The sequence below is a fragment of the Calliphora vicina genome, chromosome 2 (assembly GCF_958450345.1).
Source record: "Calliphora vicina chromosome 2, idCalVici1.1, whole genome shotgun sequence".
Classification (NCBI taxonomy): domain Eukaryota; kingdom Metazoa; phylum Arthropoda; class Insecta; order Diptera; family Calliphoridae; genus Calliphora; species Calliphora vicina.
In genome coordinates this window covers 140,172,502-140,190,950 of record NC_088781.1, presented here as the reverse complement: position 1 = coordinate 140,190,950, position 18,449 = coordinate 140,172,502, and the positions used below count along the sequence as shown (strand labels likewise).

The window sequence follows — 18,449 nt, the reverse complement described above, 5'->3', positions numbered from 1 at the left end:
TGTCCACGCGCAATTGTAATTTCTTAAAATAAGAAATAACTGAACTTTATATTAAACTTCGTTTTTATGTTCAAGGGGTATATGAAATTTATTTTTGTAATTTATTTTTTTTATGAATATTTTTCTCGATTTTTCTGAATAATTTATCTTTGTTAACACATTTTTTACTTTTGTTCTGTTTTGGTTTTGCAAATTAAAAATATTACTTTAAAAAATATATATATAATTTGTCAGCTTATGTTATAATATTATTATTGATCCGCCATAACCCCCTGTCTACACCTGATAAATTTTTATCATGATAAACGTCAAAATCGTTGTCATGATAAAAAATTATCCTGTATAGTCTCCATTTATTAGTATTATTGCTTTGTTATGACAAAATTGTTAGTGCTTTTGCACAGACAACTTTGTTTTGACAACAAATGTCATTAATTGTTATAATAAATATTTGTCAAGTATAGACAGGGGGTAAAGCTTAACATCAAATGGCCAAAATTATCCTTTGTGTACCAAATATTTATCATAACAATTAACGATGCATTAACACTAATAAATGGTGTCTATACCTGTTAATTGTTTCGACGTTTATGATGATAAAAATTTATCAGTTATAGACAAAGGTTATGTTACTGTGACTCAATTTCTTTTAATTCGGTGTTATTTATAAACAAAATTGTATTTACCTAATTAGAGTGCAATATTCGGATAGCAAATAAAAATTGTAGAAAGTAAAAAGTTTGTATATTTTTTTTGTTCTGGCATCATCTGTTATATCACTTAAAAACAGAGTTGTTAGTCTTATTTCCAAAATAAGTACAACTCCAAGGCGAATTCATACAAGGTGGTGTCAGTTCTACAAAAACAACAATTGGTCTTAACAAATGTCAAAAAACCAAAATGAAAAATTAAACAAATAAGTATTTAAACTTAATATAGTGTAGATAATTGAATAGTGAGGGCTTTACTTATTTATGTAAACAAGAAATATTTTGTTAATAAGCTTAAAATATGTAGATATTTAAATATAAAAACAAGCTTTGACAATTGTTAGAACCAAAAAGCGAAAAAAAAAGTTATCAGCTGTTTGACTGACTCCACCTTGTATTAATTCGCCTTGTACAACTCTGTTAAATAATACAGTCGTCGCCAAGGTGCATTTAATAAGGTGCCATCGGCAGCACAGCTGATTATAGAAATAGCACGCACAAATGTCAAACTACATATATAAAAAATATTCGCCCGTACGTCCGTATGTCAAACTCTATATATAAAAAATAAGTGAATTCGCCTGTATTTATTTCAATTCGCCACTGCTGTCACCTTGTTAAATACGCCTTGGTCGTCGCTAAATTATACTTTGTGGCTAAATGATTATAGTCTTTTCATACTAGAGCACATCTACCATCATGTTAACATCTTTCCATACGAATTACACAGGACCAAGGCGTATTTAACAAGGTGACAGCAGTGGCGAATTGAAATAAATACAAGCGAATTCACTTATTTTTTATATATAGAGTTTGACATACGGACGTACGGGCGAATATTTTTTATATATGTAGTTTGACATTTGTGCGTGCTATTTCTATAATCAGCTGTGCTGCCGATGGCACCTTATTAAATGCACCTTGCACAGGACTGAGTGCTCAACATCAAGGCGTATTTAACAAGGTGACAGCAGTGGCGAATTGAAATAATTACAGGCGAATTCGCTAATTTTTTTTACATGGAGTTTGACATAAGTGCGTACCGGCGAATATTTTTTATATGTGTAGTATGACATTGTTGCGTGCTATTTCTATAATCAGCTGTGCTCCCGATTACACCTTATTGAATGCACCTTGCTCAACATCTTTATTTTTATTTTTTTGAAATGTGTTTGTGAAATTATTTTCTTATTTAATTTGATAGTGTAAAAAAGAAAACCAGCCTCAATTCATTTTGTTTTCATAACACAATATGATTTTTAATACTTTTGCAATTTTAGTGATGGATGTTATAGTTGTTGCAAGTGTGAACAAATCTTTCAAGTTTTCAACATTTTCCATACGTTTCGCCAAAATGTACGTAAGATGTTGTTTATAAAGAAAAAACTCACAAAAATTACAGTAAGAAGTTTATTTTGGTTATAAATTATTTTTTTTAATAATAATAAATAGAGTGGATTTTCGGCTCTATGTTTTGTCTGTTTTACAAAATTAGGGACATAGAGAAATACAGAAACTTGTATGTTGTGTATTTTTCAATCGTTTGAGTCTTTATTGAGTGATTTTCGTAATGAAATCTATTGGCAACACTATGGTTATGAATTAATACAACTCTGCTGGGATAACAGGGTGAGTATTTTATCATTGTATTCAACAATAAATTATCTGGCAACAATAATATATTTCTTATTACAACTCTGTTTACCCGGAGTTCGAAACAGGGTATTTATCTATTAATTTGACACTCGCAGTCATTTGTCGACAGTCGTTTGAGTAGAAAGTGAGTTTTAAAATTATTTTTATTTATCTGGATAAAAAAAGTATTTATTGCGCCCGTTGAAAAATCTTGTGGCAACAGAAAAAAAATTATTAAAGAGAACGCAAAATTAAACCCGTGCAGTGCCATTTTCATACACTAAAAAGCAAGGAAAAATAATTTGCCACAAAATGTAAGTGTAGCTTCCAGTAATTAAGGTTAGGTCTAGGATTTTTACAAACTGCGTAGGCGAAGAAAAAATTATATTTTGTTGTATTTTTTTTTTCATTTTGCAATTTTTTTTTGTATGCGCAAAGATTTGGCAACACACACACATAGAAAATGATATTGTATGTATACGCGCTTTGTGCCCCTTGCGGTTTGATTTGCAATAGACTACTTATGTAGCCATAGATATAATTAAACAAAAAAGATTAATTTTGTTAAACAGAAAACAAAAATTAAGAAAAAGTAATATAATATATGTGTGTGTATATTTGTAATAATTTGTCCTTTCATCCCACTGAATCATCTATTCCATATTTTCAATTCTGATTCATTGGTGGAGCAGCCATTCAGCCAGCCGTATTGTGTTGAGTCACACTTGTGAAAAACAGTCGGCGGAGACAAAGAGCCACAAAAGAGTAATAGAGAGAAGTGAGTGAGTAAGTGGATGAAAGTAGAGAAAATATAACAAAAATCGAAAGAATATGTAAGAAAATAGAAAAAACAAAAAGGGAGTGTAAAAGCGAAAAACAAAAAACTCAATGTTGAACATGTCGGTTATTTATCACATTCGTTTTAGTGTGCTTGAGTGAAACTGGTGTGCGCGGCAGCAACGGCAAAAGAAAACATTTTTCGGTACTTTTTTAAATTTTTTGCATTCTTTGTTGGCTAAACTTGTTAGACCGCGGCTGCGTTGGCATTGTAAGAAGAAAGTGTAAGAAAATTAATATTTGCTAGAAATTTTACAAATATATAAATGGAAATTGGCTAATTTTTTGTTTTTTTTTTGGTGAAAAGAAATTTGCAAAAGCAGATTGACAACATATTAAATATAAATACTTTTTGTTCTAAATACATGCATTTCTTTTTAGTTAGTTGGTTAGTCTTGTCTTTTTTTTTGCTACCAAAGAAAACTGAACTTTATAAATTGTGTGTACAGATTTTTAGTGTCTTGCAAATTTTTTTCATTTCTTTTATAATTTAGTGAATAATTAATATTTATGTCATATTTATGTTTTCTTTTTCAGCACTACTATAACGAAAAGTTGAAGACATTTTGTTGGACACCACATTGACAACAAGAACAACAACTGTAAACGTTTTAAATTTCATTTCTGTATCACCGTAAGTTATAACCAACAAATAAAAAATGAGCTGGCAAGATTATGTTGATAACCAATTGATGGCCTCGCAATGCGTTACCAAAGCCTGTATCGCTGGCCATGATGGAAACGTTTGGGCTTCTTCCAAGGGCTTTGAGGTAAGCAATCGAACCCATTTGTTTTCCTTTGTTTCAAAAACTTTTTTCATACATTAAAATATGTAACTATGTACTACTATGGGGGGACAAAAATTATCCTGTTTAATATATTTTTTTGGACAAGTTCATGGGTGTGACCATACGAAAAATAATGTTGAATAAGAAATATTATGATTCATGGTGTTTGAGTGATAGAGACATTATCAAAATTAAAAAAAAACGTATCTTCATTTATATTTGATTGGACTGGACATGATTAACACAATTCTTTACTTAATCCCATAAAAAGCGATATAAATTGACTTTTGTATACACAATCAGTAAGTAGTGTGACATGTGAAAAAAAAAACGAAAGAAAAGCAAACGCCCTTCATACTACCACCACCACCACCATCATCATCAACATCAGTAGCAGCAGTTGACGTCGTACAAAACTTCTCACAAAACCACCACCAATAATAACCTTCTGGAAGTCGTTATTTTTGTGTGTTTTACTTTTTATTTTAAATTTCATTTTCTTCTGTCCATATCCACTTTTGCAAGTGGCGGCGACAAATGCTCAATATGGAGCCAATAACACATTTATACAAAACAGAATAAGCAACAACAAAAAAAGACCGGTCGGTCATTCTATGCTTGTGTTTCTCACCGGTTTTTTTTTTTTTTGTTGATTGTCTTTTATTTCTCTGCTTAAAATTAAAACATTTAGCAAAAAATGTTTAAATCTAAATGGATTACAAAATAGTTTGTTCTTGGAATTAATATTAGTTTTCTGTTGTAATTACCAAGTGATTATGTTAATTTTTTGAGAAAATATATTAATGGCTTTTAATGTCAATAAATGTGCATTGTGCTAATTTTCAAAGACCCAAATTTTATCATTTTGACAAATGATTTATTTTATGTTTAACATAACTTAATTTTCATCATTTTGTGTATGAAAATTGTTATCATACCTACTCTTTTATGTCCGATTTATAGGTTTATGCCAAAATTATTTGCAAATTTGACTTGTTCGGTAAATACTAGGATTGTCAATTATTCAAGTTTAATCGAATACAAGTTACCCATATGTTTATTATTCGATATTTTTTTTCGATTATTCGAACGAATTTATGTTCATGCCAGGCTAGGTGAAATAATGAAGAAATTTTTGAATAGGCTCATTCGTTTTTGGGCTAAAACTGAAATCTCAAAGTTTTCGTGTTTTAGTTAAGTTTGATATTGCGATCTTAATAAATGTAGAAATTTCCATTGATCAACATCTCAGTTTAACATTATAAATTTTTATTTTTTAAAAGTTTAGCTGGAGAATACATTTAAGTATTCGATTAGTCGAATTGATCGAAAATTTGTTTTTTCTTAACTAAAAAATTTTATTTATTCGAATAAAAATGTATATCTATTTTTCATCGATTATTCAAATTTCAACCGTAGTAAAGACAGACAAAGACCTACTTTCTCAATCTCTGGCTATCGTTTTTCGTAACTATATACTTCCATGAAATATAATTTTTGTATGAAAACTGTCAGTATATCGACAAGATAAAAAAATAACCAGAGATATAGTAAATGGGGCTAATTGTTTTCTAATTTGAAGGCTTGTTGCAAAGTTAAACTAGAAGAAAATGTTGTTTTTAAATCTAGAATTCATTATACTAAATAATACATTGAAATCAGTCATCAATTTCATATTTAAGCCAAAGTTTGCTAAGTGTGCCGTAAGGAGGTTTTATTTTTGTATAAACCGCAAGCAGCCTCAGTCATCTCAGTTTTATTTATCAGTTGTTATAAATAAATATATTATACATGTACGTGCTTAATAAATAGCGCAGCTTAAATTATACCTACATAATACATTCATACCATATTTACAACAATATCTTTTCTTTATTATGGATATCATCTTTTATGAGAATTAAAAGTAGAATTTATATTAAATTTAATTCAAAAATGTTAATCAATACAAACAATTTGTTTCTTTGTTTAAATAGCAAAACGGAAAAAGAAACGTTTCCAAAAGCAGAATAATCTTACTGAAAAATGCATAATCAAAAGCCATGTTATTAACAAACAAATCTTATCTGCATTTATTTTATTTTTTTTTTGTTCCTAAAGTCCAGCGAACTTGCGTTTCAAATAATATTTGATAAACGAACTTCTTTAAAACAATGTGTGAAAGTGTTGAAAATTTGAGACAAACCATTTGTGTAAACATTTTACATACAGCTGGAGTAGAGATACCTACAAAGAAAATGCTAAATTTAGACTTCCTTTGTGATTGTAAAAAGTCATTGCTGGTGGTGTTGCTGTCCCTAGCCAATCTTTTTCATTATCTCCTCAAAATATTACACTTAAAAATGTCGTTTTTGTTTTATTATTTTCGTGCACACACAGTAAGTGGTACTTTTGCAGGCTACCTCCCTAATCAGAAAAAACAAAAAATGTGTTTCTTTTGTTTAAAATAAACATTCATTCAAATTCTGTTTTAAAGTGTCGTTTCTTCTTTGGGTTAGGCATATTCCGGGAGACCATGTTATCACCCAGTTGTGTAGTTTTTAAGAGTGATAAATTTATGTGGCCTTTTCAATAACATATTTTGAACATATGTTTCAAATAAATTGGAAATTTCTAGAAGCTCTCGTTCTCCTCACACAAATGTATGCATTAATGTGTTGTTTGTTTGTGTACGTATATATGTAAACCTTCCAGGGGATCTGTGGGTGAATACTAATAAGGATTTTAGTATTTATTTAGTTGGGCTGCGTACATGTTAAATGCAATATGGTGGGATTGACATGATTAAACTAAAGGAAATGTATATATAATAATGTGTACAGTGTACAATATGTATTTATTTTTGGTGGTTTGCTTTTTAAAAACCCTCTATGAAATGTTATCGCTTTGTCGCTGTGAGTCATACATAAAACTGCTTGCTGCTGGTGTTTGGCTGGCCCTGGTGCACATCGTTGTTGTAATTTTATATTTTTGTATGTGTATAGATAGCGCAACGATTTTCTTTATTTTGGTACACAATTTGGAAAACGAAATAAAAAACTAAAATAATAATCATCAACACATGAACACATTGATATTATTTTTAGAATAATTTGTGCAAGAAGAATTTATCACGAAAAGCAAGCAAGCAAGCAGCCAGTCAGTCAATCCAATCCGCCAGCCAGCTAGAGTAGCATATTTTGTTTGAAAAATAAGCAAAAAATACACTTGACTCATATCTTTTCACATGTCGTTGTCTCTGCCTGCCAGCCAGCCAGCACCTCCCCGATGTTTTATTTGGACAAAAGAAATACTAGCTACATTTGTTCATATAACTTTTTCTTTTAACAACAATCAGCTGACGACGCCGTCCATGTCTACGTATGCCAAAAATTAACACGAATTTTAAATCTTCGTTATCTTTTTGAATAGAAAAACAAAAAACCCCATCTATCTATCCATACATATACATAATTAATTTTACCTATTGTCAGCCACTTAAGCTCTGGTTTATTTTCACTTCTTTTGTCTAAAGAATAGCTAGCACACATGGTAACTTTGACCTGCGTATCTTAAAGATAAGCTTTATGAAAAGATACCTACTACCTACCTATAACAAAACAAAATATATAGAGAAATATTGCTGTAGAATAGTAGGGCGGGGTAGCAAGTAGTAGATTCATAATTTAATATTCTATGATTTTCTGGCAAAAATAATTATTGCCTTGACAAAAGAAATAAATAAATTCTTAACAAAATTTATTTTATAAACAACATTTTGCACACTAGTCGTTAGGAAAATAAAACAAAAATTTTTTATAATAATTTTGCGGTACAACAAATACATACAGAAAAAGCAAAAAAAAAAAGTAATTTTGCATATGTACTCTCACATGCACATCACACACACCCGGCGTTGTTGTGTACTCGGTACATTTCATTTCTTTGTATTTTTTTTCCTTCGTTTTCTTGGTTATCTATCTTTAGTTTTCTTTGCACACACTTATTATTCATACATACTTGCTTTATTGGCAGTTTCTTTTTATCCATATTTCCATAGTACTCTTTCTTTCTTTCTCTCGCTCTCTTTGTATATTCATATCTATATTTTGCAAAATCTATGCGAGATAAAATGTGTATATATGGCAAATTTGAATTGAGTGTAAATAATCAATCGCCCCATTGAAATTCATTGCTTTTCATTTGTAATTATGTATTTGTTTTTGTATATGCATATGGATATTTTTGTTTTATATTTGCAAAAACCGGCTGTTAGTATATATCAAAATGGCTGCCATTGAAGAGAGTGAGAATTGGCCAAAGAGTGAGAGTGTGATAAAGAGTTGAGTTGTTTAACGATAACATTGAGTGGAGTGGTTTTCTATTGCATTTTTCTTTGTCCGGTATCTCTTTTTAACTGTTTTCTTTTAGCCATTCACACTGAGTGACATTGAAAATTTGATTGTTTTTTTTTGTTTGTTTGTGCTAATGTACGTTTGCCGTTCATGTCAGCCTTTTAAGGGCGGTAAAAGTGTACATAGGTAATATGTTCATAGGTTGTTGTACATGCTGTGTGTAAATTGTGTTACTAGTTTTTTTTGATGGAGGGTGGTGGTGGTAGTAAGGAAGGAAAGAAGGTGGGTAGGTTGAATGGTTGTTTTGATTTGTTATGGCTAAATAAATGGGTAGTAGCAAGATTATAAAATGAAAAAAAGAAAAATAAAAAAAATACGAGTCAATGTACCTTCGCGAAATGTATTTGTGGTACAAGATCATTATTAAGACCCTGACATAGAATGAATGTGTTTTCTAAATATACGATTGTTGAATGAAATCTATGTATAGCTCTCTTAATTGTACATGTTGTATGTGCTTTATTTAAACATGTACTAGCCCAGAAAACATTACAATTACAAATCAAAATAAAATAAAAGGACAACTTAAAGTTGTCTTATATAAAAATTTACTATCGGTTTGTAATTACCAGGGCAAGTTTTAGGAGCTTTTGTTTTGAATTGTTAGTTTTAGCTTATTCATTTCATTCTGAATTTTTCATATTTATATGCACTTTGAATATAATTTCTTTAAAGAAAACAAACACTACTTTTGAGGTTTTATCCACCTCCACAAATCGAATATTAGTTGTAGACCTTATAATTTGTATATACAAGAGTTTGACCTACATATATCTCGATTAATTTGTTATGTATATAGACAATATGGATATCAAATGAAAACATTTCAAAGACATTCCCAATGACGTACCTAGTATATAAACAAAATCATTAATCAAATTTTTTGTTTAACATTTTATTTTTTCACTGAAAATGTTTCTCAATCTTTATACCAAAGTATATACTTTGGTGACGATTAGTGAGAGCCGAATTATGAATAAAAATTCCTCGGGAGTTTTTTCCATTTTCGTATTTGTAACATTGAATTTCCGGGGAATTTTTATTAATAATTGGGCTGATCGATTAAATTGCTAAATTTTTAAAGTTCCCAGCAAGATTTCCGGGACTTGTGAAGTTTATTTTTAATGGACTTGGAACGTGTAAAACTTATTTTTTTTAGCATACTGTTTATTCCATATTTTTTATACATTGTTTTATTAAATTTGATTTTTTCTTTTAATTCTAGGTTTCAAAAGAAGAATTGTCAAAATTGATCTCTGGATTTGATAATCAAGATCTTCTTACCAGCAATGGAGTAACATTGGCCGGCCAAAGATATATTTATTTGTCCGGTACAGACCGTGTCGTCCGCGCCAAGTTCGGACGTAGCGGTGTACATTGCATGAAAACCACACAAGGTAAGTTCCTATGGAATTTTTTTTATAACATTTACAATTAAATGACACTTGGCTCTGCTCTTAGATTGTTTTAGATATGAATTTCAACATATTCAAAAAATAGTTTTTTTTTTTTGGCGAAAATTTAGTTTCTGGATGAATATATGGTTCACCAAAAACCAAGTTTATTGCAATATACAGACGGGCATCGTTATATCGATATAGGACCAATTTCATAAAAAATGTTTTTAGAATTTCAATCCGTTTTCACCATGAGTGACCATAAAGGTGTTTCATTTGCGACCCCATAAAGTTTTTGTGTATATTCTGGATCGTTATATATAGCGGAGACTATAGTGTCATGTCCATCTATCCGTCCATTTTACTAATGTTAGCTACAGGACGTTTTTTTTTATATTAACGTTTTAATTAGGCTAAATTCCAATAGCTTATAACTTGTTTAGATTGTTAAAATGCAATACGTCACCCTTCAAAAAATGTGCGTTTTATTTATTAAATAAGTTTATGCCTACTATTGATTGATGTTGCCTTTGATAGAAATAATTTCGTTTGTCTAGAGACAAGTGTCTAGTTTAGTTGTGTAAAATATTCCTTATATGATCATTTTTTGTTTTGTTACAAATATAATATATCGTATAATAATAAGTCTCGTATCTAATGACTTTGACTTTGTTTTTTGCTTTTTGTAGTTGTTGTTTTGTTTTAATGACATAACTAATATAAACAATTTTTTGTTTCTAATTTATTTACAGCCGTGATTGTTTCCATTTACGAAGATCCCGTTCAGCCACAACAGGCCGCATCCGTCGTAGAGAAACTTGGAGATTATCTTATCACTTGCGGGTACTAGAAAATATAAACACACACACTATACATAATACATAAAAGTAATTATATAATAATATTAATAAACGAAAAAAAAACAAAAAAAAAATATCATAAAAATAATTTTTTGCTAAACAAAAAAACTTTGGAATAATTTTCATACAAAACAAATAAAAAATAAATATAAAAACAGAAATTTAATAGATATTCTTAAACATTTAATTAAAAAAAAAAAATATTTTTCGCTTTTTTTACAAACAAGACAAAAATATATTTAAATGCATAATATACACAGAAATGACCAAACAATTCAGCAAGCAACCCATCATTTTCATCCATCTCTTTCATGCATTCATTCATTCATTCTCCAACAGACAGACATCGTCATAAAAGTTATAATAAAAAAAAATAAATATTTTTTTAACACTTGGCAGTCCAAAACTAATCAACATACATACATAAAAAACTATTATTAAAAATATTCATTTTTATAAGACATTGAATAAATTTTACAGTATGTATAAATCATGTCATTAAAACATAATTTATTTTTTATTAATTTTTTAAATGTTGGATTTTGTATGTTGTTTTTAAGACAGTTTTCCCTTTTTTTCCTATCCGCTTGACTATGAATCGTTGAGGCACCAAATAGAGGAGTTGACATTTCCAAAATCCCTTAAGGGGGGTTTAAAAAACACAAATTCATGTAAATACTCATGTTGTATGGTGGGGTTGGGTATGTCCATTTGTAGCATTTATACTTCTGGGATCTATTTTTGTTTTTTTTTTAATTTGTTTGGAGTGCAACAATTTATTATTTTATTTTAGTTACACGATTTCATCGTTGTAGCTGTGAGAATTTATAAATGTCATTTAAATGTCACAAAGTTTGGGGTGTTTGGTTAAATATAAAAAAAATACTTTATAAAAATGGTTTGTATTGGTTGTTGTGGGGGGGTTCTTTTTAGAAGCTGAACGATAAATTTTGTTTATTATTTTTTGTTCCAAATATTTTTATATTTTTGCATAAAATTCTTCAAGGAAAACACAAAGTTGGCTAAAACAAAAACTATGTCAATTAATAATGTATATGCGAACGTAAATAGTGAAATATTAAGCTAAAAATAACTGCATAAACAGTTGTGTATGTTTTGTCAACAAGATGATTTGTTTTTAAATATATTTTTTTAATTTTTCTAATAAAAACAAGAAAACATTTTCATATTTATAGTAGATAAATATATAGAATTGATTTCCGTTTAAAGAATTTGAAAAAAAAAATTATAACCCAGTAAGCACCAAACACCCAAAAATTCAAGCACTTGAACATTTTGTTGGAATGTTTTAAACTTGAAAAATATTTGAAAAATTAAATATTATTCAAACAAAAAACATATGGCTTGAATTTATGTTTCCTTTTTACTGGATAATGCTATTGAAATAAACTGTAATTCAATTGTTTGACTATAACTCAAGGCTTGATTTACACTTGCTTTCAATATAAATATATTTCTCATAAAGAAATGTAACATGCTCTTTTAGAACAAGACCGTCATAAGTCAAGAAATAATCAGCCCAATTATGAATAAAAATTCCGCGGGAGTTTTCTCCCTTTTCTCATTTTTCCTATTCAAATTCAATGGGAAAAAACTCCCGGGGAACAAACTCCCGCGGAATTTTTAATTCATAATTGGGCTGAATAATTTGAGTAAAATAACTTAAAATGAGAAACATTTACCTGAAACATGTTTTTTTTTTAACATCTTACAGAACAGGGATGTTATTATGTAATTCGATTCGAAACGAAACACTTTCGAAATACAATGTATAAAGCATACAAATTTGAACGAATTTCTTTTCGAAACTAGTTGGTGAAAATTACATTAAAAATATCTTCAATCCAAATTGGTGTATAAATAACAAAAGTTCGAAATAATTAATTCTTAATTCAAAATCAAATTCGTTGAATTAACTCCTTATTGAATCATTAAATTTGTCTGTAATTCAAATCTAATACTAGTGCGGGTCTAAGTCCGTGACTTTTTGAATGAAATACAGGTTTTTATAAAAAATCATTTGATTATTCAACATAGTTTCCGTAGAGCTTTATACAGCTTGTCCAACGTTTTTTAATTTTTTTTTTATCCCTTCCAAAAAATAAGATTTGTTGAGGTTCATCCCGAGAAACCCACTGTTTTAACTGCTGTGTTGTGGTGAATCCAACTTTCGTTCATAATTATGAAACGGTGCATATTGCGGTTGAACAACGCCAAGCACTCGGCCCACAAATGGCTGAGTGCTTGGAAAACACAGGAACAACTTCGATTTTTTATCTATATCTGGATTATTAAGTCATTAATATACACAATATGGATATATAATGATAGATATTTAAAAGACCTTTGCAACGGTGTATATAACGCAATGGTAAGGACCTACAATGGGTCAAAATCAGGAGATATATTTTTTAACCTAAATTTTTTTTACTAAAAAATTTTAAATAAACTTTTTTAAAAATTTATATTGAATAAAAAATAAAAATGGAATTTTGAAATAAAAAAATCACTGAAAACAAAAAAAAAATTAAATTTTGAATTGAAAGATAGTAAGGACTTACAATGGGTCAAAATCGGGAGAAATATTTTTTAACTTAAATTTGTTTGTCATAAAATTTTTATTTTTATTAATTTAAAAAAAAATTTGAATAAAAAATAAAAATGGAATTTTGAAAAAAAATTCACTGAAAATAAAAAAAAAAATTTTAAATTTTTGAAATGAAAATATTTAAAATTTTTATTTTAAAGTATAGTTTGGTAAAGGGTGTGAAAGATTTGGCACAGCCGAATACAGCTCTCTTACTTGTTTTCAATTGTTTCGGGTGTTGAGGTCTCAACTGGGCATCTAGAACGTTCGGCATCTTCGGAATTCAGCAATACACTTTTTTACCATTACCATATGAAGCTTAGCTTTGGTTTGAGTGATGTTTTTTTCAATTAATAAAAATCAACGATGATGAATTCTATTTTTTTTAAATTTTTTGCATGAAGCTAAAAAATTACACCAACATTTTTTGTATAAACCTTAAAATTGATTATAAATAAGATCTTCAGATTTCATGAATGGCTGGCAGTTTTTAATTCCGAATTAAAAATTTAGTGAGTTTGATTTTTGAAAACCGATATTTTTTTGATTAACAGAACAGGGGCCGAATTACCACATTCGATATCGAGTAAATTCGATCGTAATTTTCTTATTTGAGATTACGGCATTTAGTACATTTTGTTATAATTATGATATCGAAATTATTTTTCGATACGATAGTTCATTCGATCACGAGTGAGGTAATTCGGCCCCAGGGGTGGTTATGACGGTATTATACTAAAGTAACAATAATCTTTGTTTTCCTACTCCTCAGATTTGCAGCTTTTATAATAGAATTCACAGGAAATCATTTCCGTACTAAAAATTCTTTTATAATTCGTTTTTGTTTACCAATTCCTACTAAAACCTCTGTAAATATCGCAGTTACGGAAGCCGAGCTAAATTTAAAGCTAAAAAATTTAATTTTTTTTTCCAAAAAATGTTTTGTAAGAACATTATTTATTATTTATGCATACTTACAAATAATTATATACATGTGTTCCGACATGCTTTCATAACAGTTTTGGTTTGAGTCTAAATTGTATGTAAATTGTGAATGCAATTATATTGACAAAAAGTGCCAACTCAAATCTGATTTGTGTGAGGTCAACGCTCTTCATATTTCGATGGTAACATTGAAAACAAACAAAATTTTAAAATTAGGTCTTCAGTTTGTTGGTAGCTGTGCATTTTTAAAGCTTTTTATTTTTAATTGCATGCAGATACAGTAGCAGTCTACAGAACAACTAGTTTTTTTTTTAATATTAAAGAAATAAAGAATTTTTATTTATTTATTTACGACCTCCTCAAGTTATTGAAATTATGTATATTATTTAATTTATAGAATTATTAAATCATTCATTATTTGAACTACATACAAACATATTCGGAACAGTTCTGTAAATCGATTCCACATGATTAGCGATTTCAAGAACATACATTCTATTGATTTTTATAAAATTTCGAACATTTGGAATTGTGTATGTCAAAGAGTGTTTAAAAGGTGTCAATGCCCCCCTTGTTAACGTATTATGTTGGTCGATTCGAAAGAAAATAGTTTCGAAATGCAATGTATTAAACATACAAATTTTAATGATTTATCGCATTCGTAAAAGAGTAAATACTTTTTCTTTATTCAACATAGAATAAAATGTACAGTGAAATATAATGATAGTATTCGATAACGAAATTTATTTCGATTACGAATTCGAGAATTAGCCCATAGGTCGCATTTATATAAAGAGATACAACTTCAACAGGTCTTTATCCGCGAGGAAATAAACATGGGACTTGTTCTGTATCTGTTCTCTTACCTCTTGATCCTTGAGTTGTTTGACCCTTGAGTTGTAACTGGTATAAAATGAGTCCCATAGTTGGTTACTCGGATATAGAGACCATTCTGCTCGACTACCATTAAATAATTTTTAATTTTGAAAATATAATTTTTTTATTTTATAAATTGAGTTTATTAAATATAGAAGGCCTTATTCAAATTTTTTTATGAACATTGGGGAGAGAATTTAAAATGTAATACCTCCTATCTGACATTATTTTTATATATTTTTTAACTTTATTAATCATTTAAGCCAGACCGAAGTTACCTCTACCGCTAAGCGATTCTTACCGAAATAACGCCAAATACAGTTGCCGAAATAAGCCAAAATACCGTTAACGAAATAATCCGAATTAGCGTTACCATTACCTTTTAACCGCTTCGAATCGATAGGACATCTTGTGGGTCGATTATGGATTGCAACCGAAGTTCAATTGCGTTGTTAGTTGCCTAAATGGTATTACAGATGGCAACAGGCAGCATAATTTTCTGTTGCCAAATGGCAACCAGAAATTTGTGGTTGCCCTCTGGCAACGCAACTGAAGTTCGGTTGCCATCCATAATCGACCCATTTGTTTACTTTTTAGAAGTACCAACTTCGACCGACTTCGATTCGAAATGCTTATAAGAACGTGTAAAATTTTTTCCATTCATATTGAAATTCGAACTAAACCTAACAGGACGGTTACTGCGTAACCCAATCCGAAAACGAAAATATTCCAATTTGTGTGCCAAATACCTTGTTATTCAATTTCTTATCGAATCGAGTTAGGGAGTAACCCCCCAGATTTTAATTTAAATTAAACTTAATATAATTCACAAAAATCTGAATTCAGAATTAAAACTTTCATCTATTCATTCCATAAAATTATTCTGAACATATTCAATTCGTTAGCTTTATTATTTAATTAATTCATAAAATGTTTGTTAATTCAAATTAATCATGTAAGAATAACTTAATTTAAGCTATTTTGTAATGGATTTGAATTAAAGAAAATTTTAATGAATTAATTCTCAAGAGAATGAATTCAATACGTTTGTACTACTATGGAATTATGTCTATGAATTAATTCGTAATGAATTCTTTAACAGAATGATGGTTAAGAGCAACAATTCATTTGATTTTGAAAATTGAATTAAGAATTACCCCCATATGCATAAACAGTTTATAAATTTATTAAAGGTTTATAAAACTGATTTTGTATGGAAATTTTGTTTTATAAACCTTTGATAAATTTATAAACTGTTTATGCATATGGGGGTTAATCTTTTCGTACCTTTGGCAACTGGTAAATATTTAGAAAATAGTAAAACTAGCAGGCAAATGCACAGACTGAATTATCATTTTCGAATATTATTGCATTACAAATAAATTCAATAAAGTTTTACATCTACATCATTCTGGTGGCTTTACAAGCCGGCACACAAATTATGACAAATGGAAGATTTTTAAAATTTTTTACTGATTTCTTTTATTCATTTATATATTTATTTTTTGGTTGATTGCTTCTTTTTTTCGGTTCACTAAGGAAGTGTGGATGGAGTTTTTTTTGTTGTATTTGATTCGTAATTTCCGTTTAGGTTACACACAAAAGAAACTTATGGCTATGGACAAATCTTCGATATGCGTCAGTCCACTACATAAATACTATCTATACTATAAAAATAATACATACATTTGCATTAATATTTTAGCTGTTCAAATTGTTAATTGATAAAACAGTCACGTATTGTTTTAAAAAAACGTTGTATACAATGAAATGAAGTCTGTCTAGTAAGTTATTACGAATGCGAGTCTGTGTGTGTTTTATAAAGTTATTGTATTCTGTAAAGTCAACTGACGCCGAGGATCATAAAGAATAACAATAGAACAGAAAGTAAAATTTAAATAGAATAAACAAAAAAAGAAATAGGCAATTGAAAATTATATTTATGACCGGCCGATCGGTCGTATGTCAACAATAATTTATTTTTAACGGTAATTACTAGTTGATAACGAGTAAAAAATATAAACAAACGCATAATTGGTGATAATTTTTATTTATATGCAATATTTAATAGCATATCTTTAGGCGGATTATATAAATAGTGGAATATGTATAATAAAAGGGCGGGTTAGCCGACTCACAGTTGGGGTGAATTGAAAGAAAGTGCTAATAAATCTGAATCTTTTAAACTGCTGGTCTGATTGTAATACGTTGTATGGGGAGGACATAGGTTTTAAGAAATACTTTAAAAAAAGGAATGCAAAAGACACTACTTTTAAAATACAAGGTCACCTCTGGTTAAAAACTATGTACAGCTTGTGACTTGTTCAAATATAGTCAGATTTTAATGGATTAAAGTTTGTTATAAAGCAAGTGAGAAGGTGCTTGTTCTATAACAAAGTTGTATTGTTTTTTTTCAGCTAATTTAAATCTAAGTTTATTTTCCAATCGACCCTACTGTGTGACGCCTAATATTTGTACGTACATCTTATGTAGATCTAGTTGTGATTGATTTTGACTTGTTTCAATTTAGCACTTTTATTATTTACTATAGCGAAATACACTTTTTTCCTTGAAAATTTTAAAAATAAAGTTTTTTTTTTAAATTTATTTTGACCCATTTATCTTGTGTTCTTTTGCAATCATTCATCATATCAGCAGTTTTTTTTTACAATACCATTTTGGAGCACAATTTTTGCCAACTTGCAAGAATAATTTGGCTGCAAACTTAAGTGTTCTTGTTACTCCAACAGTTCATAATGCAGTTAGTGAAATTATTGAGGTATAAATACTTAGAATTTCGAGTAAATTGTATGTAGTTGACTGGTTTAATCAAAACAAATAACTTACACAATATCGAAATGAAATCTTTCGTTTGCTTGACTTTATTTGTTGTGGTCGTTGCAGTGTCTTCAGCCACAACACAGGGCTCTTCGACTAGTTCCGTGAGCAGCGATACCAAACAGGATGTTGAAACTGAGTTGAAAGCCACTCACTCATCCCAACTGACCAACGAATATAATCGTTTTAGAAAATCTGCTGGTTATGGTGGTTCCGGTGGCGGTTATGGTGCAGCCAGCATTCCAGCTCCTCCCTGCCCCAAGAATTACTTGTTCAGTTGCCAGCCTAATTTAGCACCGGTACCCTGTTCGGCCCCAGCTCCCGCCTATGGCTCAGCAGGCGCTTATTCGGCACCAGTACCCACATATATGGCACCTCTAGGAAATAACTATGGCGTTCCCCAAGGCTACAGTGGTTTTGTACCCCAAAACTTCAACCAATTCTATCAATATTAAAACAATTATTTTATTATTTTCAACCTCAATAAATACACACGCCATAATTAAAGGATTGTAATACGAATGAATAGACTGTACCACATACTATAAATAATTTTAAATA

General features: G+C 29.4%; 2 protein-coding genes across 6 annotated transcripts; both read left to right on the top strand.

Moving 5' to 3' along the window:
• Positions 1-2,372: 2,372 nt before the first annotated feature.
• chic (profilin chic) lies at positions 2,373-10,695 on the top strand. Of its 5 annotated transcripts, none has more exons than XM_065502249.1 (4): positions 2,373-2,490; positions 3,720-3,952; positions 9,590-9,761; positions 10,514-10,695. In XM_065502249.1, the coding sequence occupies exons 2-4, from the start codon at positions 3,842-3,844 to the stop codon at positions 10,609-10,611; spliced, it is 381 nt and encodes a 126-aa protein (XP_065358321.1). In that variant the 5' UTR covers positions 2,373-2,490; positions 3,720-3,841; the 3' UTR covers positions 10,612-10,695. The 5 variants fall into 5 exon arrangements, with proteins under 5 accessions (XP_065358321.1, XP_065358319.1, XP_065358322.1 ...); XM_065502247.1 differs by having other exon boundaries at positions 2,485-2,659; XM_065502250.1 differs by lacking the exon at positions 2,373-2,490 and adding an exon at positions 3,232-3,327.
• A 7,179-nt stretch (positions 10,696-17,874) lies between these two features.
• LOC135952021 (vitelline membrane protein Vm26Aa-like) lies at positions 17,875-18,449 on the top strand. Its single transcript, XM_065501795.1, has one exon. The coding sequence runs from the start codon at positions 17,909-17,911 to the stop codon at positions 18,341-18,343; it is 435 nt and encodes a 144-aa protein (XP_065357867.1). The 5' UTR covers positions 17,875-17,908; the 3' UTR covers positions 18,344-18,449.